Source organism: Schistocerca americana, chromosome 3 (assembly GCF_021461395.2).
Source record: "Schistocerca americana isolate TAMUIC-IGC-003095 chromosome 3, iqSchAmer2.1, whole genome shotgun sequence".
Lineage (NCBI taxonomy): Eukaryota > Metazoa > Arthropoda > Insecta > Orthoptera > Acrididae > Schistocerca > Schistocerca americana.
In genome coordinates this window covers 317,171,116-317,193,564 of record NC_060121.1, presented here as the reverse complement: position 1 = coordinate 317,193,564, position 22,449 = coordinate 317,171,116, and the positions used below count along the sequence as shown (strand labels likewise).

Here is a 22,449-nt window from a genome sequence, read left to right as displayed (position 1 = left end):
AGGAAACAGTATATGGGTGATTGGAAGGTTATTGATGCAGCAAGACAATGGCTCTGATGTCAACCGGTAGAGTTGTACCAGGCGGGTATACGGGCCCTCTCAGTAAGGAGGCATAAGACTGTCACATTGAACAGAGATTATGTTGAAAAGGAGGATTTTATAAACAAAAGAGTGCATAATAATAGGGTGTACTGCAATCCTAAATAAAACCAACTTACTTTCAGAAAAAAAAGTGTTGCATTACCTCTTGAACCCCCCCCCCCCCCCCCCCTCATAGCTTGTTATTTTACCATTTCGTCTTTTGATACCATCTTTGTTGCTAGTTACCACCCTGTTCTCAGAAACATACTTTGGGAGGGGAACATAAATGTGCAATCAAATTTACTTGAATTAGTTTTGGACCACCAGTTGTAATTTAGACACACATCACACGTGTTGCAAAACAGTTTCGGTTTAAAAAAAAAATATTAGTGAGTTCTTTGTAGCTTTGCTAAATGCAATATAAGTAAATGAATGTAGTTGGAGTTGATTATATCAAAAGAGCTAGGTGACACACAAAATACCTATGCACTTCAGCATTTTATTTATCAAAATATAAATGTTCGTTGTGACACCAGTTATCTCAGAAACTCTGGAAGGCAGCCAAACTCACAAAAAGCAGGCTCAAAGGGTCCCTCGCAAGTCACGAATAACTGGTAAAACTGTTAATTCTACAAGGTGGATCAACACACTTTCCAGTGGAAACTTTAAGGATCCTGTACAACCACACTCATAGAAAACATCCAAATGACGTGAACTGGACAAAAAAGTCCCAACACCTGTACTATGCAGCAACTTGCTGCCCAGAAATCAGGTCACACAAACTTCACAAGCTCACATCCTGCTGACAGAGCTCCTCACCCTTTTGTGTCTAGATACAAGATTACTCTCCAGACTGTCCAAGTTAATCAGGACCTCATCCTATACTATACTTATAGAACCACTCAAACCAAAATGCAAGTGTTCATATTGCAATCTCTGTGTTTTCCTGTAGCAATTACACACAAAGCAACAATAAGTTAAGTCTATCACTCATTAAGCAAACATCTGGGTTAATCAGTCTTTGCATCTAGTAAATTTGTGAAATCACTCATAATCCACGTAGCTTACTGATCTATGTTACGAAACTGATGTTAATACATTACAGTCAAACTGATCATCGAAACTGAATTTAGTGCCTAATTATGGAAAAATGGTTATGCCAGTTTGCCATCTGCAATTCATCTGTCCTTCTCAATGTTATATTCCGATTTGTTCTGATTGTGCCTGCTAGTAAGAAAATGGTACTCTCCAGGCAAAAATTAATCAATATTCATTTTTTACTTTCATTTTAAATAGAAAACTTAAAGAATTATGGAAATGGAAGAGGATGTAGATGAAGACCAAATGGGAGATACGATACTGCGTGAAGAGTTTGACAGAGCACTGAAAGACCTAAGTCGAAACAAGGCCCCGGGAGTAGACAACATTCCATTAGAACTACTGACAGCCTTTGGAGAGCCAGTTCTGACAAAACTCAACCATCTAGTGAGCAAGATGTATGAGACTGGGGAAATATCCTCAGACTTCAAAAAGAATATAATAATTCCAATCCCAAAGAAAGTAGTTGCTGACAGATGTGAAATTAGTTTAATAAGTCACAGATGCAAAATACTAACTCGAATTCTTGACAGACAAATGGAAAAACTGATAGAAGACGACCTCACCGAAGATCAATTTGGATTCCATAGAAATATTGGAACACATGAGGCAATACTGAGCCTATGACTTATCTTAGAAAATAGATTAAGGAAAGGCAAGCCTACATTTCTAGCATTTGTAGACTTAGAGAAAGCTTTTGACAATGTTGACTGAAACACTCTCTTTCAAATTCTGAAGGTGGCAAGGGTAAAATACAGGGAGCGAAAGGCTATTTACAATTTGTACAGAAACCAGATGGCAGTTATAAGAGTCGAGGGACATGAAAGGGAAGCAGTGGTTGGGAAAGGAGTGAGACAAGGGTGTAGCATCTCCCCGATGCTATTCAGTTGGTATATTGAGCAAGCAGTGAAGGAAACAAAAGAAAAATTTGGAGTAGGTATTAAAATCCATAAAAACTCTGAGGTTCACCAATGACATTGTAATTCTGTGAGAGACAGCAAAGGACTTAGAAGAGCAGTTGAATGGAATGGATAGTGTGTTGAAAGGAGGATATAAGATGAACATCAACAAAAGCAAAACGAGGATCATGGAATGTAGTCTAATTAAGTCGGGTGATGCTGAGGGAATTAGATTAGGAAACGAGACACTTAAAGTAGTAAAGGAGTTTTGCTATTTGGGGAGCAAAATAACTGATGATGGTCGAAGTAGAGAGGATATATGGCAAGGAAAGTGTTTCTGAAGAAAAGAAATTTGCTAACATCGAGTATAGATTTAAGTGTCAGGAAGTCATTTCTGAAAGTATTTGTATCGAGTGTAGCCTTGTATGGAGTGTAGCCATGTATGGAAGTGAAACATGGACGATAACTAGTTTGGACAAGAAGAGAATAGAAGCTTTTGAAATGTGGTGCTACAGAAGACTGCTGAAGATTAGATTGGTGGATCATATAACTAATGAGGAGGCATTGAATAGGATTGGGGAGAAGAGAAGTTTGTGGCACAACTTGACCAGAAGAAGGGATCAGTTGGTAGGACATGTTCTGAGGCATCAAGGGACCACCAATTTAGTATGGGAGGGCAGCGTGGAGGGCAAAAATCGTAGAGGCAGACTAAGAGATGAATACACTAAACAGACCCAGAAGGATGTACGTTGCAGTAGGCACTGGGAAACGAAGAAGCTTGCACAGGATAGAGTAGCATGGAGAGCTGCATCAAACCAGTCTCAGGACTGAAGACAACAACAACAAAGAATTTATATATACTTTGACACAGATATAGTAAGTGTCCATATTGCTTAGAGGAGATGAAAAATCATATTCATGGTCCACTGTGATGCATATCAAGACATTATCGATCTTCAAAATATGGACATGATGAAATACAGAAACCAGTCACGATTTACAATTAAAAGCATTTGTGAATGGACTGTGGCAGGATCAGAAGAGTATAAAAATAATTTGGGGTAAATACACTTACATTATAAAGGGTAGGACACAGTTTTTTTGTGTGTGTTTAATTTTATACACAGGAGAAAATACCTCTACCATCTGGCCAGATCACTAGCCAGGTCCAGAATGGCATTCTTACTGTAGTTAAATCACTGCCATCATGTTGCCAGTTCCCCAGTGTGAAAGTATGTGGCACTAAGCAGACACTATAATTTCATTTAGTCATCCATCTAGGGACCATAGTATCCATTCAGCAGATGTTCCTCTTTTTGTTTAAGTCATATGTCTCATATCAATCTCATATCTGTTGTCCCCTGTCAGCATCCACCTGATCATTTGGAACCAGTTATCTGTCTCTCACCCCAGAAAATCCTAGAGGTCTTCATATAGTCTAAAACATTTAATAGAAAAAATGCTTACTAAACAATCAGAGGTAGGGTATTTGTGAAAGGATGTTCCTCATTCTGACCTAGGCTCATTCCTCATTTTAGTTCCGCAATTACTTGTTCTCGCCACGGTCTCATTCCTCGTTACAGTTCCACCATTCCTCATTACCACTTAGGTCTTGTTTAGTCTGTCTTGCTCTTTTTTGGGTGGTCATTTGTTCTTTATTCCAGCTCCACCATTCTTCCTTGTATTTGCCCATTCTAGTCCAGTTTCAAACCACTGGTGAAATCTCAAATTCTTGTGCTTTGTGTATGCTGTTCGGAATCCACAATTGGTAATTTATACCTTTTTTATGATTGTATGTTAAAATTAACAAGGAGCCCCATTTCGCTGGAACTATTTTTATATGCTAGCCCATGTTTTTAAAATCCAGGTCATAATTTCCACTTTAAAATTTATAAATTATATTTACTAACGTGAATACATAAGACACAAGGGAATTACAGGCACTGGCTGCAAGAAGTCACTGACTGAAAAAAATGGGGAAAGCTGAAAATTTGTGCTGTACCGAGATTCAAACCCAGGTCTCCTGCTTACTAGGCAGATGCTCTGACCGCTAAGGCATCCGAATACAATGTTCATTGCAACTGCATGGACTATCCTACCACACCTCCCATCAGACCCAAATTCTCAACTTATCCACACACTACTAATGTAGTGCCCCTTGACCACATCCTCATTACTCGCACCATTTCACCGATTCCCTTAAGAGTTCGAACTTGGTGTGCATTTACACTGAAGAGATCACTGGCCATGTCACCTGAATTATAATCAGAGCAATGGTCAAGGAGCACTACATTAGTAGTGTGTGGATAAGTTGAGACTTTGGGCTCGATGGGAGGCGTACAGCTGCAATGACCATTGTGTGCGAATGGGTGACTGGTCAGAGCATCTGCATAGTAAGCAGGAGAGCCAGGTTCGAATCCCAGTCCAGTACAAATTTTCAACTTTCCCCATTGATTTCAATTAATGGCAGCTCATAGACAATGTCTATAATTTCTTAGCAACTTAATTCATAATGGCTGTTGGATCAAAATGCCGTCTGTTCTTTTGGACATGTCTGAAGGAACAGGCATCACATCTATAGAGAATATATAAGGTAAAATCTTCTGGGGTTTTAGGCTGCATCTATATGATCGAAGCTTCAGGCTCCCTGCTGGGGGGTCTTCTTCAGGGTCTTGTGGTGTCCACGGTTAACTGAACATTGTCCAAGACCGCCCTTGCATTACTTATAAATCGGGATTCTTCCTGCACTTATGCCTGAGAAGTGGGATTATTGAGTACAATTCCTGTGGCTATCATCGGTTGGCCATTGTCATTGGATAGTAAGTGAATAGCCCACACTAATGCTGCTGAAAAAGTGGGGTTATTGGATAAAATTCTTGTGGCTACCACTGGTGGACCATCATTGTGGACACACAGGGATTTTTACCACACTTATACTGAAGAAGAGTTATTGGTTGAAATTCTTCCTGCTGTTGTTGATGGACCCCCATCATTGGATAGAAGTAAACCAGACAGAGCATGAGAGGGGGAATGTTTACCAAAAATATTACTGGCCCCAGAGGTGGCTTCCTGGACATGTTTTTATTCCTCACTCATTGTGGCTGCATATACACTTCCTTGATGATGGGGAGCCGCAAGGCTGGAAACTTACAGCCAACCTCTCTATTGAAGTTAAATTCGTTATTAGAAATTACAATTGCTTCTCGGACTTTTCTTTTATAAATGTTCCTTTCCTTAGTTAGCAGATATGCGTTTTTTATATATATGAAGAAGTTTTGTACCCATAAAGTTGCTGGTTTGAATCTCACTAGGAACAATAACAACTTTTATTTAAATTCTGTATGTATTAACAAATTGAAACATTAAGTAACTAATACTGAATTTTAATTTTCATAATAAAATGAGGTTTTTTATTTTTAATTGCTATTCATATCAAGATCAATTAAAATTTGCCACAGACCAATAGTACTATATAATTAGATAAAAAACAAAGGAATGGTGAATCACTGAGAATTAATGTGGCCCCGAAAGGGCATTACCCGAGAACTAATTCCCAAAGACGAACTAGACTGCCCATCTCTAGAAATAATATTGTGGTTCTGACAAAAAACTATGTATTTTTACTCCTCCCTCCAAAAGATTTAGTTTCTCAGATCAACAAATATACCTGACTTCTGCAGTTGTGAGGGTTATTTTTGTGCAGGGTCATACGAAGTATACACTGCTTACTGCTGCTCCCATTTCAGCGCTTGTCTTTGGGCACCACCATTGCTGAAACACTTCAACTAGCTTCCAAATTTGGTGAAAGATGTAACAAAGTTGGTGAATTGTGTTCAGCATTGTTTCATGTCTCTTTGTTTTTAAATACTGGTGTTGTAAATTTTTCTTAAGCACAATGGCAGAGAAAATGACAAAAATGAATTGCTGTCTTGTTTAAAATGAAGATGAAGGTGCCACGCGGTATTAGCCGAGCGGTCTAAGGCGCTGCAGTCATGGACTGTACAGCTGGTCCCGGCGGAGGTTCGAGTCCTCCCTCGGGCATGGGTGTGTGTGTTTATCCTTAGGATAATTTAGATTAAGTAGTGTGTAAGCTTAGGGACTGATAACCTTAGCAGTTAAGTCCCATAAGATTTCGCATACATTTGAACATTTTTTTTTTTTTTTTTTTTTTTTTTCCTTGAAGATGAAAGTGTTTAAGGCAGTTTTAAGAAACTGAGCTTAAAAACAGAAATCTGTAAGCAGTTTGGCATTGGTAACTCTGTACTGCCAATGTTATATCAAAAACAGAGATCAAATTACATGAGCACAGTATGTTCAAAGTCAGAGAGAAAACATATGAGAATGACTACACACAAGGATGTTTTGACGGTGTTGCTTGTTACTTTCAAACAAGCCAGATCCCAGAATGTTGCCAAATCAGGACCTTTATAGCTGGAGAGTGTTGATGAACTTACAAAACAAATGGATATCAAATTTTCTGCAGATCCAAGCTGGTTGGAATATTTCAAGAAAATGAATAGCACAGTGTCAAAAATGCAACATGCATCATTCAACTCAAAATTCTTTACTGGTCCCTCAGTTTCATATTAGACATTTTTCACTATATCTGTATGCAGACGTTTCAGTTTTGTATGTCTTCTGTTTATATGCCCACTTCCTCTAGATCCTTTGTAACATTCATGAACCAGGGAATTCTTGTTTTCAATTTCGAGACAAAGATGATAAAGATGAGTTTAGTCCACTGGGAGTCATTCATTCTTGGTTATAACGTGGACTCAGTGTTTATAAGTTGTGTCCCTATTTGTGAAAACCAGCTAATCCAATTACAACTAACAAACCAAGAGAGCAAAAGAGGAACATCTCCTCCCCTGGAATGAGGTGAGAACACAAACACAATACTTACAGACTGAAAAACAACAAGTCTGCTGGAGAAAATCCCATAATAGCAGTATTATGGAAGTCTGAGCCTGAAGCATCAGTAGATGTTTTCCAAAAAACCATAGTAAACATATGAGAGAAGAAGAACTATAAGATGATTGGAAATTGGCCACAACTCTTCCACTGCATAAGCAAGGAAATAGTGAATTTACGAATCATTATCATGTTATCGCATTACTCTCAGTTAACACACAAGATCCTGTTACTACCCATCTTAAACTTCCTAGAACACCTCAAGCATAAACTGGGAGAAAATCAAGGAGAATAGTGGAAAGGCCAGTCAACAGGAGAAAAAATAGTGAATCTGAAAATGTTAATAAGATATTATACACTGAGGAGAAGACAGTAGATCTCTGCATTAACAAATTTTTAAAAGCTATAGGATTTCATACATCTTCATGGGCTTAACATACTGTCAGAAATTGTAGTTGTTGAATAAAAGGTAGGGATTATAAGAGTAACAGTGACAGCACGAAGTCTAAAACAAAATTTCAAGCATGTTTCTCAAACCGTCTGAAGTCAAAAAAGTAGTTTGGTAGGGAGATGGACACTTGCTACTTTTGTTAAACTATGTTTTGGGTAAAATAGTTAAGAATACAGCACGGAATTAACCTATTTACAACTTTAAGGATTGGGAGTAAGAAAAATGGTGTCAAAATAGACTATTTTGCTTTTCCACATGATCTAGTAATAACAAAAAAATATTTTGAACAGTAACAGAACAAATTTTCTTCATTGTGTATTTAAAAAATAAACATATGCAATATTTTGACTGTTGGTTCCTCATAAAAACAAGAAGAAAAGTTCAAATCAAAATGATACCTCAGTATCAATACATTCTATTTTTTCCAATTTTGGTAGTTCTTGACTGCCCATACTGAACACATTTTGCTCAAAATGTAACAAAAACTAATTACACAAAATTTTTGCATTGCAGAACAGTTCAATTTGGGAAGACAAAGTTTCTAAGTTCATTGACTGAGTATTCATCCGCAGTGTGTCAACGGCCACGACGTGTATTATTAGCAAGTAGGCTTGGCAAGCAGGCTGGCAGAAACAGCAATCTTAGCAAGGCAGTGAGCGACTGCAATTGGTTCAGCACGCAATGTGCGACGTGTGGTCCCATAATGTTATGCAAGAAGCAAAATTCATTTCACAACTTCACTTTCCGCGGGTTTGTAGAGAAAGCTGACATACCAAAATAAAATGTAGCAGTGGGAGAGACTGAAGGCTAGGAATAAAGGAGGGCAGTTCAGTCATTACAGATGACATCTAATAGCAAAACCCCCTCCCCAGCTGTAACAAATACACCAACCAAAAGGCCAGTAGCGACTCGATCGGAGCGTCAATGACGTGTACCTCATTCACACTCAACTCTCTGATTACTATTAGGTAAGAGTTTGTGCATGAATGTTCCAGTTCTCCAGTACATCTCTGCTACACTGTTGGGCGAGGTTGACTGCATCTCTGTGAGCTGCCGGGAGCCATCTTCAAAACTGGAATAACAACTGCCACTGATGGACCACTCAGGAAACAGTCACAATGACACCAAACAGGGGCACAAGCTGCTCTAACATTGCAGCCTCTGATCCACCACCAGCTTGCTGAAGGGCGGGTTAGGATTGGCAAACAGCACATCACGACAATGCAGTCACATGATGGGCAGAAGCGTTGATCATCACGACAAGTGACAACATGACAACATGCAGTGCCTGGTAGGGCGATAGTGTCAAGCACCACAACATCCAATGACTCCACAATGTGGTGTGGAAGGCAAGAGAAGACATGGAACGGATCGAGCATTCCCACATCCACTTGGAGTTACAGTCAGAGGGCCACAGTAACAGACGGACATGAGGACCCGCATCCAGGACCTAGCGGAGAATGGAAGACGCTGTATAGATTGTAAAATTACTGAATAAACAGGTCTTACAACTGATTCTTCTGTTACTGAATCTGCCAACGCATCCAGGCCCCTACCATGACCATCCTGCACACAGTACGGGCATCAGCTCTAATGATGTTAATTGTCCATCAGATAAATTCTTTTCCAAATGTGTACACAAAAGAATATATTTAGTTTGTAGACACCAAACTGTTTTATTCTGCACAACAATATATGTCATAAATATAAAAATTATCTATAAAAATATAAAAAATTACAAAATATATAATACAAAAATATCATTTATGGTTCAATGAGAATTATATGCAATTAAAAATATTTCAGAAATATGTTTACATGTAATTCTCATTTTGATCACAAGTATGAAATACTGATGGATCTAGATATAAATATTATCTTCTTTTGTCCTCTTCAGCCAATGATCAAAATGATTGTTGTAACGTTCAACTGTTGTTTCATTTTCTCCGCTGCTTCCAACCAATCAGGTACCTGCATAAAATGAACCACATCATTAATTTTTTTTTTTAAAGTGGAAGACTCAGGAAAAGCAAATTGTTCTTGCAGGTCAGTGCAAGCAGCCAACAATAGAACAATGTTTGCAGCTCTTCCTTATAAAACATAAAAGTAACATAAAAAATAAGTACACAACAAGAATGGTAAAAATTGATGAGTCTGCGTACACTGATAGGATATGTGACTATACAGAGTGATCATTATTAATGTTCAAAAATACCCAAAGTGACGTAGATGATCCTGGGACAAATAATTTAATACAAGACACAGTGGGCTGCAAATGTCAGGAAATACCCCAGAAGTGGATGTCACCAGATGACATACCTCACCGCATGTGCAATGGTTGGGCTTGTCAATCCTAATCTCGCTATTAGGACAGTGCAACACATCGCTCCGCCAGGCTATGCCGTTTTAATGAATGTGTACCAATTCATCATAGTCTACCGATACAGCAAGCACTACAATATCACATCAGATAAATCAAGAACAAATGCAGAATACCTTAATAAGCAGTGAGTAGCACTGTCCCTGCCAGCAAGGATAGGATCAACAAGCCCAACTGCTGCATGTGTGATGAGGTTCACCATCTGGTGACATCAAATGTTCCACATTTATCATCCACTACTGGGGTATTTCTTGATATTTGCAGCTCCATGTGTCTTATTTTAAATTACTTGTCTTAGCGTCCCCCACATCATTTTGGGGTTTTTAAACATTTATAAGAATCATCCTGTAGAATGATTACAAAAGTACAATAAACAGACGATAGAGCTCTCTCTACAAGTATAACAGTATGGGAAAGTTCTCTCGGGACTGGTTAAATGTGACTCTGAACGAGATTAATGAGCCTCTAGAGACAACTTGATCTACAGATGTTGCAAATGATTCTCAATAGATCAACAGTGCATCAGTGTTAACATTCATTCTGATCATTCTCATTTTTCTTCTGTGACAGATCTGGGGGCTACATTATCATACGAGTGGCCCAGCTTACTGCTGATGATCCAATGACAGATGCGCTTTCTGCACACAAGAAACGTGTTGCTGGAAGAGTGAGCTGTTATTTTGTTCCTTTGTTGAAGAAAGGCAAGTGAAGTCTGAATGAACATATACTGTACTATCTTGAATGCAGTAAAAATGCAATCCTATCAAAGTCTCCAATAATTCCAATTAAAAATGTTGTCACATACCACTCTAAGCAAGTCAGAGAGTGTACACAAAATTTCAAACTATTCTAAATTAAAGGTGTTGACATCATCCAAACTTGAATGCACCATATTAAATCTCCACAAAGTTTAGTCGTTTTAAATTTATAAACCTTCTTTTACACACTCTAAAGGAATAAAATGGGTCATGTAAAATCTACTATGCATACCATAATTGTTTCCATGATAAATTATGCCTCTAGTGGCAAAAATTTGTATCACATCCCAATTACTGTGTGGAGTTTTCTCAAATAATGCAAAGTGCATACTTGGGTAAAAAAACTCATGTCATTATAATCAGCACTCTGTACAGCCAGTTCTGGCATCAGTTATACTGAATGTTGATATTCCACTAAAACTACATTGACTTTAACATAAAACTTTTCCATATATAAATACACCTTTTCCAGCCCTTATATTTATAAACAACCACTGAAAATGACTGTACAGCAGCAAATATTTCACCAAAATTCAGTATCCTCAAAAAATCACAATCTGCTAGATGCTTGTGACACATGACTAATGTCATTGAAAAATATGATCAAACCATTAAACAAAGCATGTTTGCAACGAAAAAATTGTCCTGTGGAGAACAAATATGGAGATCACTATAAAAAACTCATAAATTATAACACAAAAGTATTTGTAAAACTTCTGTTGTCCCCTGTTCTTAACTAACTTGTTGTTTGGAGTCTTAATGATAAGCTGAATTTACTGTGTGTATCTAATGAGGAGGTATTGAATAGAATTGGAGAGAAGAGAAATTTGTGGCTCAACTTGACTAGAAGAAGGGATCGGTTGGTAGGGCATATTCTGAGGCATCAAGGGATCACCAGTTTAGTATTGGAGGGCAGCTTGGAGGGTAAAAATCATAGAGGGAGACCAAGAGATGAATATACTAAACAGATTCAGAAGGATGTAGGTTGCAGTAGGTACTGGGAGATGAAGAACCTTGCACAGGATAAGAGTAGCATGGAGAGCTGCATCAAACCAGTCTCTGGACTGAAGACCACAACAACAACAACAACAACAACATCTAATGTGCAGTTGTAAGCAGTCTTGGACACTAGTATCACTGCACAGGATGAGATCTGATTATTACGCTGGATCTTCAGAGTAACCTTAGGGGTTTTTACTCCACCACTAAAATATTAATATCTACCACATCTAGTCAATAAAGCATTTATTTTCCTTGATTCTATAATGGCCTTGTTACTTGTTGCCAATTATGGCAGAAAAGCTGTACAGACTAAAAAGTGGCAACTCACAAGCAGTCACAGACAGAAATCAGCATTCACATGATCAAAAGTGGCAGTTCATTAGAGTCAGCACAAACAAACTATTTGACTAAACTTGTGAGCACCTGCCATCAGCCATACACGTTCGTAAGTGCACTACATCTGCGTTGTATATTATGGCCTGCTGACTCATAACAACTGCAGCCTTTGTCAATGCACAGTCATTAAAAGGTAAAACTGTACTACGAAATACAATCTGGTATACCACATTATACATCAGAAGAACAGATGTTTAATACCTTGACAACTCTCATTTTGAAATCCGGCCACATCCCACCAAATATGAGATCTAGGAATCCTATCAAACTTTTAACTTAATCGGTTGTAACTTAGCTCACTCATTTACAATAACACAACCAGTAACTCATATGAAATAATTATATGTGGTGTGCACTGAGAAGGGGTCAAAGCCTGTTTTTAGGATCTAGTCTTCTAACAGGCCTAGAATCAACTGCAACTCATGAGCTTTGACATTAAAGTTGGTGGAGTAACTAAATGAGTATAAAATCATCCTCATATAATGAACTGTAGCTGTACATGTGGTGCTATTTATTTGTTTTCACATGTATAGTCACATTCACATAACTTTTATGAATACATCTCGCCCCAGTATACCTTCAACAAAGAACTGGAAAATTTGCTGTTGAAGGAAGAGCTGCAATAAATCTGGCAGCTGTCCATAGAACCTCTATTTATGGAATTATCACAGAATGATATTTTCAGGAAAGCCATCTGTGAGCCAGGTTATTAAGACGTCATCCGATTTTTCATTTGGAGCATGAAACAAATCCCAGCAGCAATTAATTGCTCCTAATAATAGCTTTCCTGCATAAAATGTCTGTGGTGTGCTATGATAACATCTTGTTCAGGCTGAATCCTTCTGTGGCTCAAAAAGCATTCCTCTCTGATTACCTAGTTACTATTCTTGAACCAAATTTGGTCATATCTCGATGTCCCCATTGCACTTAAAGTAGCTCCTTCGTTGGGGAAGAAAAATTCAGTCTATGAATAAAAAACATATTTCAAGATCAGATTTTTAAAGGCTTTCTCATTTCTGCAATGAGGCAAATTTTGTGATTACCTATTTCCTACTATAACTGGTGAACTATTCTTTTGTAAAGGCAAGCCAAGGGATTAATTACTGTTAGGAAAGAATTTTTTTGTTATTGTAAATAGCTTAATTTTGTCTGATTGAAACTGAAATTAAAGAACGGTATTGTATCCCATATTATAAACCATTCACGATTGTAAGGTCTAGCTGGGCACTATCTATATACAACAGATTTTAGCTATAGTTGGAGACAGTAACCACTTATGGTACTGCTTTCGCTGTCCCTGTCTGGATGGAAATTTTAAATGTGAAGATAAATTTTCCTGGTTTTGGAAAGTTCACCAGACATACATACTTTTTGCCATTGGTTTCTCAAAATAATGATAATTTGTAACAGAATCAATTATTTTTGTAAAAGTGGAAAATACTTAATTATTTACAAGTTGTGTGGCATCTTCAATCCGAGTGAGATGAGCAGATTCCACCTTATAATTTTTAAAGGTAAAGGTATAAAGAAAGAAATAATATTACAATGAAGGAAAGATACTACAAAATCCACCGTGAAACACAATGAATCCTAAGATAGGAGAAAAGGGAACATTACAATAATATGATAAGAGAACTAGAGTCCAATTTCAATCATCACAAAGCAAGACAGTTGAATCAAAATTTTTAAAAAATCTTTAGGTAAATTCACTAAAAGAGAACAGATTATAAAGGATCAGCACAGGAAAACACTGACCAACAGAGTGACATACAATAAGATGGAAAACATACTTTTCACAACTACTCTACTATGTCGGGCCCTGGTGGTCTAGTGGTAAAGTGCTTGACCGGAAACCAAAAGGGCACGTGATCGATTCCTGGTTGGACCTTGGAGTTTTCAGTCTCCGATTTAACCTAGCCTTTACCTTTCAATGATGTGAAGGATTGCCAGGAACAACACATGGTTCAGATTCCACATTAAACTGTAGGACCCCTTTCCCTGATCGGACAACTGGGGTAGGTTAGGGGCATGAAAGTCAACAAAGTGGCGTCCAATTGAAAGACTTGCACCAGGCCAGTGTCCCACACAAAATTATAATTATTGTAACAACTTTACTGTAATGATTGACAGTCTTACTTTAAACGTGAAGAACCAGGTACGGCTTATGTACAAGTCACCACCCCAATAGTTAATGAAGTACAGCAAGTAATAAAGAATAACAATACTTGTGAAGACCAGATATGTATTGAGTTATTTACAATTTGGAAAACAGAAACCACACCTGAAGCCTGGAAAAGTGCAGGTGTATGTCCCATATTTAAGAATAATGATTCCCTCGTGTTCAATAGCTACAGAGCAACTGCTTTACTGGGTGCCACTTATAAAATCCTACAGATTTTCCTATTAACCAGGCTGATCCCCATAACTGAAGGACTAATTTAGGACTACCAATGCAGTTTCTGCAGAAAAACATGATCCAGTCACATTAACGTGACCACCACCTATGTTCAATGTCAATGTGCAATAACAACAGTCCAACATCAGGTGGCAGAACTAACACTGGAGGATATATAAAGCATGTTGGGGGACGTGGAAAACAGTGCAGTAATTGTTGTAACGTGGGGAGTGGCAGCTGGCCTTTTCAGATGAATCATATTTTAAGCTCCATCAGACAGATGGCTATTGGTGTGTACAGTGTGAAATGTGCAAAATCAGAAACCCTGCAACAATCATCAGAAGGAGGGGGGAGTATTATGGTCTAGGGAATGTTTTCGTGGCATTCCCTGGATCATCGTAAGTACAAATCTATCCTCGGGGACCATGTCCACCTCTACATGCAATTTGTTTCCCCTCGGCACAATGGCGTCTACCAGCAGAACAATGCAATGTGTCACACATTTCACAGTGTACATACATAGTTTGAAGAGCACCAGGATGAGTTTACCATGCTCCCCTGGCATTTACACCCAATCAAGAATCTGTGTGAACACTACAAGCAAGCTGTATGTGCCATGGATCCTCAACCGAGAAACCTAGTGCAACTGGCCTCGGCACTAGAGTTGGCGTGGCTCACATCTCTGTTAACACCTTCCAGAACGTCACTGACTCTCTTCCTGCACATCTTGCAGTCGGTTCCGCTGCAAAAGGTAGTTAATTCCAGCTTTGGACAAGTGGTCACGTTAATGTGACTGGAAAGTGTAGATCTATACTACATAATTTATTCACTCCAAGACAAATAACTGAGAAGATGTAGGAATTGAGTGTAGATGTTCACATTTTCAAAAAGACCCACCATGGCATACACTGACAGTCCTAAATATAACAAAGGAATCTGAAATACTCTCAAAGTTGATCAGATTAGTTAAAATGTGTATAGAATACATTTTATATCGTATAAAGACACCTGTAGGAGAACCTGAAAATTTTAGTGTGTACACTGGACTGAGGCATGGAGATGCCAATTCACCTATTTTATTTAATCTCATCACAGAGGCAACAGATTGAGAATTTATTAACATTAATCCACAAGGGACCCACCTGCAGGGTTAACAGTACTAAACTTGGCTATGCAGATGATGTATCATTAACATGTGGTTCCAAAACAGAATTAATCTGAATTATGCAAAATTATTATAAAATTGCTGAGAAAACAGTATTAGACATTAATGAAGAAAAGACAGAATATCTGATTATAACCAAGAAAATCTGAAGTGCTGCACCTTTGGCTGTAGATGTATTCACTTCAAGACATTTAGCTGTTTCAAGTACTTGGGAAATGTTTTTACTAACAACAGTAGGACAGATATAGAGATAGATACCTGTCTAGCAATAATGATTAAGATACTTTTCAGTTTTATCAATATCTTAAGGAAAATATTACTTAATAGTAACTTCAAAATTCACTTGCACAAACTGACTATTATACCAACAACACTTTATATGGATGTGAAGTATTAATATTTAGAAACAAAGATGAAGAAAAAATATTAATATTCAAAAGAAAAATATTAATGACTTTTTTAGATCTGAATGTGATGACAACAACATGGAATGGAGGATACGAAAGAATGAAGAACTTCGATGAAGAATTGACTATCTAAAACAGCATTTTGCAGGACAATACGAGAAAAATTTTTAGACCTGAATGTGATGAAAATAACATGGAAACAAGCACTGAAAACTCTATGTAGAAATATCAACAATATAAGAAAAGATACATTGCTACTTACTGTAAAGAAGACACGTTAAGTAGTTGTAGACAAGCACAATTAAAAGCTTTTGGCCACAGCCTTCATCAGCAAAAGGGAAACATACCACATTCATACACACAATCAAGCACACCTCATACACACATCACTGTCAGTGCAGGCAGAACTGTACCAAATCTACATAATTACATTACCAAACACACTGTGTCTTGCATTGTATTGTGATGTTATCTGTAGGCTTATTTTCTGTCTGTCAATGGCTGTTGGTTTTTTTTTTTTTTTTAGAAAGACCTATTCCGTGTAATATTGCCCAACTTCACATCTATTAAACATTAGAAATGGATTACAATTGGGTTCTAATCCTGTGACTGCAATATTATGAAACTAAAAATTTTTCTATTTTTAATATAAAAGTTTTATATTGTACCCTATCTCACTGATACAGAGTAACCAGTCTAAACAGAACTATCAGTTCACTTTCACGTACTAATGCCATACTCGCATCCTGTAGCTTTATAGTAAAATTTTAAAAGAAATTTGATTGGTGCAAAACATATTGAGCTTTAAAGAGTGCCCTCTAATATAAAATGATACCATGCAAGTATGGTTCTAGTATGTGACTGTGAACTGATAGTGCTGTTAAGACGGGTTACTATGTAATTACAAAATATGTAAATTCAAAATTAAAAACCAATTGTAATTTATTGTTATTTTTGTATACATTTGTAGATAGCTGACATTGCCTGTAACAGGTCTTTTTGAAAATTAAAAATAAATAAATAAATAAATAAAAGTAAAAAATAAAGACAGCAATTGACATAAAGAAGGACTGCAAGTGACTCCCTATGACCAGTATATCCAGTTTTTATTACCTATGAATGTTCCACATTATGCGATTTTTGTAGCTCATGGGCTCAGGCTCTCTGGTTTATTGTAGACTGTTTCATGAAAAACTTATCATACTAATCTCCACAGTCACCCTGTGGCATGTAATAAGACTGGTGTGTGCCACGATGTTTGGTACACATCACAGTCATGTAAAACACTCCCATACTCTCAATGCTCAAGCAAGATGATAAAAAACTCAAACTCTTACATGAGCATTTTTTGCTTTCATTATTATTCACTGTACAATCAGCCCTATTAATTATATTAAAAACTGACTGTCAATCCTGACAGTGTGCAGTGTCACTTTTCTGTCACTAATGATAAAGAACATTCATTGTTACTTGGTATATGGCTGCCTATTAAGCAACCTTGAAGATTTGGGGATGGGTAAATTTATGATACGTTGAACCATTTGCAGGATAATATTCTCAAATGCAGTTAACACACTATTCAGCATTCTAGTGGTATGCAAATATGCAATGTATGTTTGTGCCTTCAACAACATTTACTAAGCTGAAATTGATGATTCCTTGAAGCAATGATGTCACAGTGGTCTTATTTTGGCAGTGACGAGGTGATTTCATATTCACATGATGACCCTTTTCCAAACACTTGTGGTCTCACACAGTAGCTTTTAGTGGAAGTCAACAAGCTGCACACACACACAAAAGAAAACATACTTTTGATGAAAAGTGCTAAATCAGATATGATAAAAACTATGGTGATATAAATCCTTCCAAACCTATTGAAGTTTCAACAGGCACTGGTGCCAACCTCCAACTTCAGCCATCCCACATCGCTGCCCTAGTACCCAAGGAAAGCTAATAAAGGCTGCCTGTAGCAGGAAATTAGCCTTCTTACTTTGAAAGTATCATCTTTGCAACTATTCCATTAACTGATTCCATTAACTGATCGTCCTTGTTTACCTTGGACTGTGATATTTTTGCCAGACTTTGCTTCTTCCCTTCACTTTTCTGAACTTTAGTGTCATGCCATTCTATATTGTTATTACATCCTGTTTAACTGTGTGTACTAGTATCTGCCTAACAGTGTCACGTTCCACTACCGTATTTACTCGAATCCAAGCCGCACTCGAATCTAAGCCGCACCTGAAAAATGAGACTCGAAATAAAAGAAAAAAAAAAAATTCCCGAATCTAAGCCGCACCTGAAATTTGAGACTCGAAATTCAAGGGGAGAGAAAAGTTTTAGGCTGCACCTCCAAATCGAAACAAAGCTGGTCCATTGTAATATGAGACACAATTTAGGTCGAATGAATGACGATACAGCTACAGTAGTTTGGTTCGAGTCGTGAGCTTAGCAGTTAAGCTTTACCAGGTAGCCACTGCTATGTGTCAGGCGCTCCGTCCGTATTTATACGGGTACCCTTCCTTTTTCATGCGCTTCGTCTGGTTTGAATCGATTGCTTATTTTCCTTTGATATGATAAGTGCCGTCTTCTTTGTTATAGGTGTTTACGTCACTCTAAGCTGAAAATGCATTACTATACTGTGTCATGCATTGTTTGTCGCATTATGATAGTGCGTGTTTACGGCCTGTCGCCGATCGCGGGATGGCTTGCTTTTGTGCGCGCTACCGCCGCTTACAATTTTTTTAAAAAAAGAGAGAGGAATCGTCTCATTAGCGAAACAATGGAAAGAAACTGCTATTTGTTGTTACTTACACTGCTGCTCTCTTTGATAATGATCAACAAGAACCAAATAATAGACTGTGTATGATAGAACATGTTCTGAACGAGAGTTAGGCGAAAATTTTTCACCGTTTGAAAATCTTTGCGGCCGCTTCTTTAGTACATCAAATTCTGCAAAGAAATTAGAGTCATCTTAGATTTAAAAATCTAGTCAGTTGCTGTGCTTCATTTCTGACTGTATCACTATTACACATAAGAATAATACGAATATAAACATGACACGATACGTATATTCTTCCGCGTTTGCTGTTGTCTCACTCTAGTTTCGTAGTTTATTAGGCAGACAGGATTTAAATGAGATAGCAGCAAACATGCAAGAATACATGGCAAAATGTTTATATTCGTATTATTCTTATGGTGAAGAGAATACTGAATGTGATTCACATTTCATCAGGTTCCTATTAGCAACCATCTCTTCTCACTGGTTGTAAAAAATTCAGAACGTAGTGTTGGCCATATTGACAAACATCCCAAACAATCTTGCCAGTCGGATTTTCGTAGTACATTGAAATTCTGCTACATTCTAAGATGAACAACAAGGAATTTGTATTTACTTCGTTGGATAATGTATGAAAATGTAGTGGTCGAAACTCGGGGCGGAGAAAAAAAAGCTCGTCTTCTACCGTTTCTTTTAAATTCATTTACTGACGCAGAGGTTTTGGCGCCAGTATTTATCTTTGTGCCTACAAAGCATGCCTGTGTAGTGCTACATATATTTGACGGCAGAAGTTAGTTGTGGTGGGACCTACCAACATTTTTCAGAACTTCCGCTTGCTTTGCACTCGATTCTAAGCCGCAGGCGGTTTTTTGGATTACAAAAACCGGAAAAAAAGTGCGGCTTAGATTCGAGTAAATACGGTATTTGTGCCTTTTCCAACTGTGCTCAGAGTACAACTTCAATTCAGTATCCATTAAAGCAAACCATGTCTTGTTTAAATAAACGCTGTCTCACATCATGGCAAAAGCATTTATGCTGTCCATGACATCTGCAACAGGTAGCAACTGAAAAAGAATATTTGAAATACACACAGCTAAATATACCAACCTAAGAGTCAGATCTTGAGCACAGCTTGTCATTACAACCTTTTGCATCTCAAACAGTTGTCACATTCCAAAGTTCACACATTCGGTAAAATTCACCTTCATGATCCTCCTTTAAAAATGCTCGGAAACCTGTGAACAGAAATTAATTCTGAGTACGTATAAAGTTACGCTGTACAGTGGTGGAGAGGAGAGGAAAATGGAGGCAGGGGAAAGGTAAAAGAGGGTAGTTAGGTGGAGGGGGGGTAGAAGGGGGAGCCACTGTTGTGGTTTTATAGTTGAGATACACCCACCGTCAACTACGACACATCTCTTCTACATGGTGTGCAGTTGCCTTTCATTATACTATTGTTCGTATTCAATTAACAATTTTCTGTTAATATATTAATATTTACATGTACATAAAAGAAATCAGACAAATAATGTGACAATACATCATACATATGGCAAGTAGCAGAAATTTTGTACTTGTCTGGGCAGCTTCACTACTCTGCCATCACATCTGAAACTTGTTCAATGAAAGATCCAAATTGCAATATCAGTCATTCGAATTCAGATACTTTAAATTCTAAATCAGCCACCAAGAACACAAGGAAGCTATGTTTCTCTGTTTGCTTGTTTGTTTTGTTTTTTTTTTTTTTTTCACATTTTCTCTCTGCTCACTTGCACATGTACTTCAGCAGATTTGCAAAGCATCATCAGAAGGAAACATCCTGCAGGAATTCTTCAATTGCAAATAATGATATTTAAATTTTACACACACACACACACGCACACACACACACACACACACACACACACACACACACACAGGTACTCAGGCAAGCACAACACCACGCACAACCAGGTAGGACATCAGCAGCCACAGACAGTGGTAGTGTGTGTGTGTGTGTGTGTGTGTGTGTGTGTGTGTGTGTGTGTGTGTGTCTGTGTGTGTGTGCACTTTTGAAGAAAACCTTTTGGCCAAAAGCTCATTTGTTTAGCAATCTTTTTGTTGTGCCTGTCTGTGACTCAGTATCTCCATTATAAGGAGAGTGGCAATTGGTCTTTTTCATAATATTGTCATTATTCCATCCTAGATTTTCCACTGTTTAAATATAAGGTTATCTATATGCCAAACACTTTTCATGTCTGATACATCCTCAATATCCTGACATGTATTTCATTTCTTGCTACACATATGCACTCTTGAAGTGTAAACCTTCCCACAGAGGGGTGGGTTGTATACCTCAACAACGCAGAGACACATACGACAGGTGCAATCAAATTGGAGGGGTATCTGCAGAGAGGTCAAAATAACATGTAGTTCCTGAAAAGAGACAACAGTCATCTTAATAGATGAAGTGCAACACACCACCTGACTGATCAGCCCTTGCAACATTAGTCATCATGGTCTCTCTGTGATACTGTGACATGCCTGAAAGCTGGCAAAAATCATAGCTTTTAAATTTTCTGAGGACATGCTACTCTACTGCGTGGTTTAATGACAATGGGGACTATTCATGAGGATGCTGTCATCACATGATAACAATTTTCTTAGACCTGTTTTCGTTGCTATTTTCCAAAAGTAATGGTCTGACAACAAACCAGGAATAACAGCCAAATATGTTCACCTGGCAGACCACACACATTCATTTGAGTGCCACATCATATACCTCAACCCCATAAAACTTTCTTCCACAGTCAACAGATATACAATGGTGCTCTTTCAGTATATTTTGGATTTTGGTGATCCATACTGATTATTTCTTAGCCCTCACACAATGATAATTCAGCTTATTGCTTCTTTTATAGTTTCACATTACAATATTATCATCATCATCATCATCATCATCATCATCATCATCATCACTACCAGTGGCCCTAAGCACTTATAAACCTTATGAAATCTCTTACAGAAAGACCTAATAGACCCCTATGATCATGTATTATTCAGATTCATTTGATTATCTTCAGTGACTTCTGGCAGGAAACAACTGTATGATGATGGTGGTGGTGGTGGTGGTGGTGGTAGTGGTGGTTGTGATAAATGCATTGTTCCTGAATGCAAGGTCTTATGTCACAGACTGAGCATTCAGTGGGGTGTTAGGAGCATGTGAGGTGACAGATAGCTGTCAGCAGTTATCAAATAAGTTAACTGTTGACAAACAAGCTTATTTAAACAGTTTCCCATTTCAGTATTTTTGTTCACTCAAAGATACATTATTTTGCGAAGATACTCACTATTATTGTGACAAAAAATATTTTTCTTAACAAAGTGATTACATTCACCATTCTATTTTTGTTGTTATTTGACATGTCTATGCTACATTCACCTGCATCTGGCTAGTGCATGAATGTAATAACAGAATTTGACCCCTACAATTATCTTGCACCTTAGACAGAGATGTGCTCCTTTTCTGCTAACAGTATTCATACACACTACTTCTTAACAGACTATGAGCAGCTTACACCGAGCTGAAATTGTGATTCCATTGCTACAAAAATCATATGTAGCACCAGTAAAATTTGTGATTCCTTCGTATGAGCTCCTACATGTCTTTTCAACACTTCCATGACTTGTATGTGTCTTATCACAAATAAATGAAAACAAAAAGAATATTCTTCAACAGTCAAACTGAAAAAAT

At 37.7% G+C, this 22,449-nt stretch overlaps 1 protein-coding gene across 1 annotated transcript in view; it reads right to left on the bottom strand.

Moving 5' to 3' along the window:
- Positions 1 to 9,127: 9,127 nt before the first annotated feature.
- The window catches only part of LOC124605357 (regulator of telomere elongation helicase 1 homolog), a 125,792-nt gene continuing 112,470 nt past the window's right edge, over positions 9,128 to 22,449 (bottom strand). The window contains exons 15-16 of the mRNA XM_047136983.1: positions 19,827 to 19,954; positions 9,128 to 9,411 (exon numbers count right to left, since the gene is read on the bottom strand). Coding sequence (XP_046992939.1) covers positions 19,875 to 19,954 — 80 coding nt within the window. The 3' untranslated portion in view covers positions 9,128 to 9,411; positions 19,827 to 19,874. The remainder of the gene's footprint in view (positions 9,412 to 19,826; positions 19,955 to 22,449) is intronic.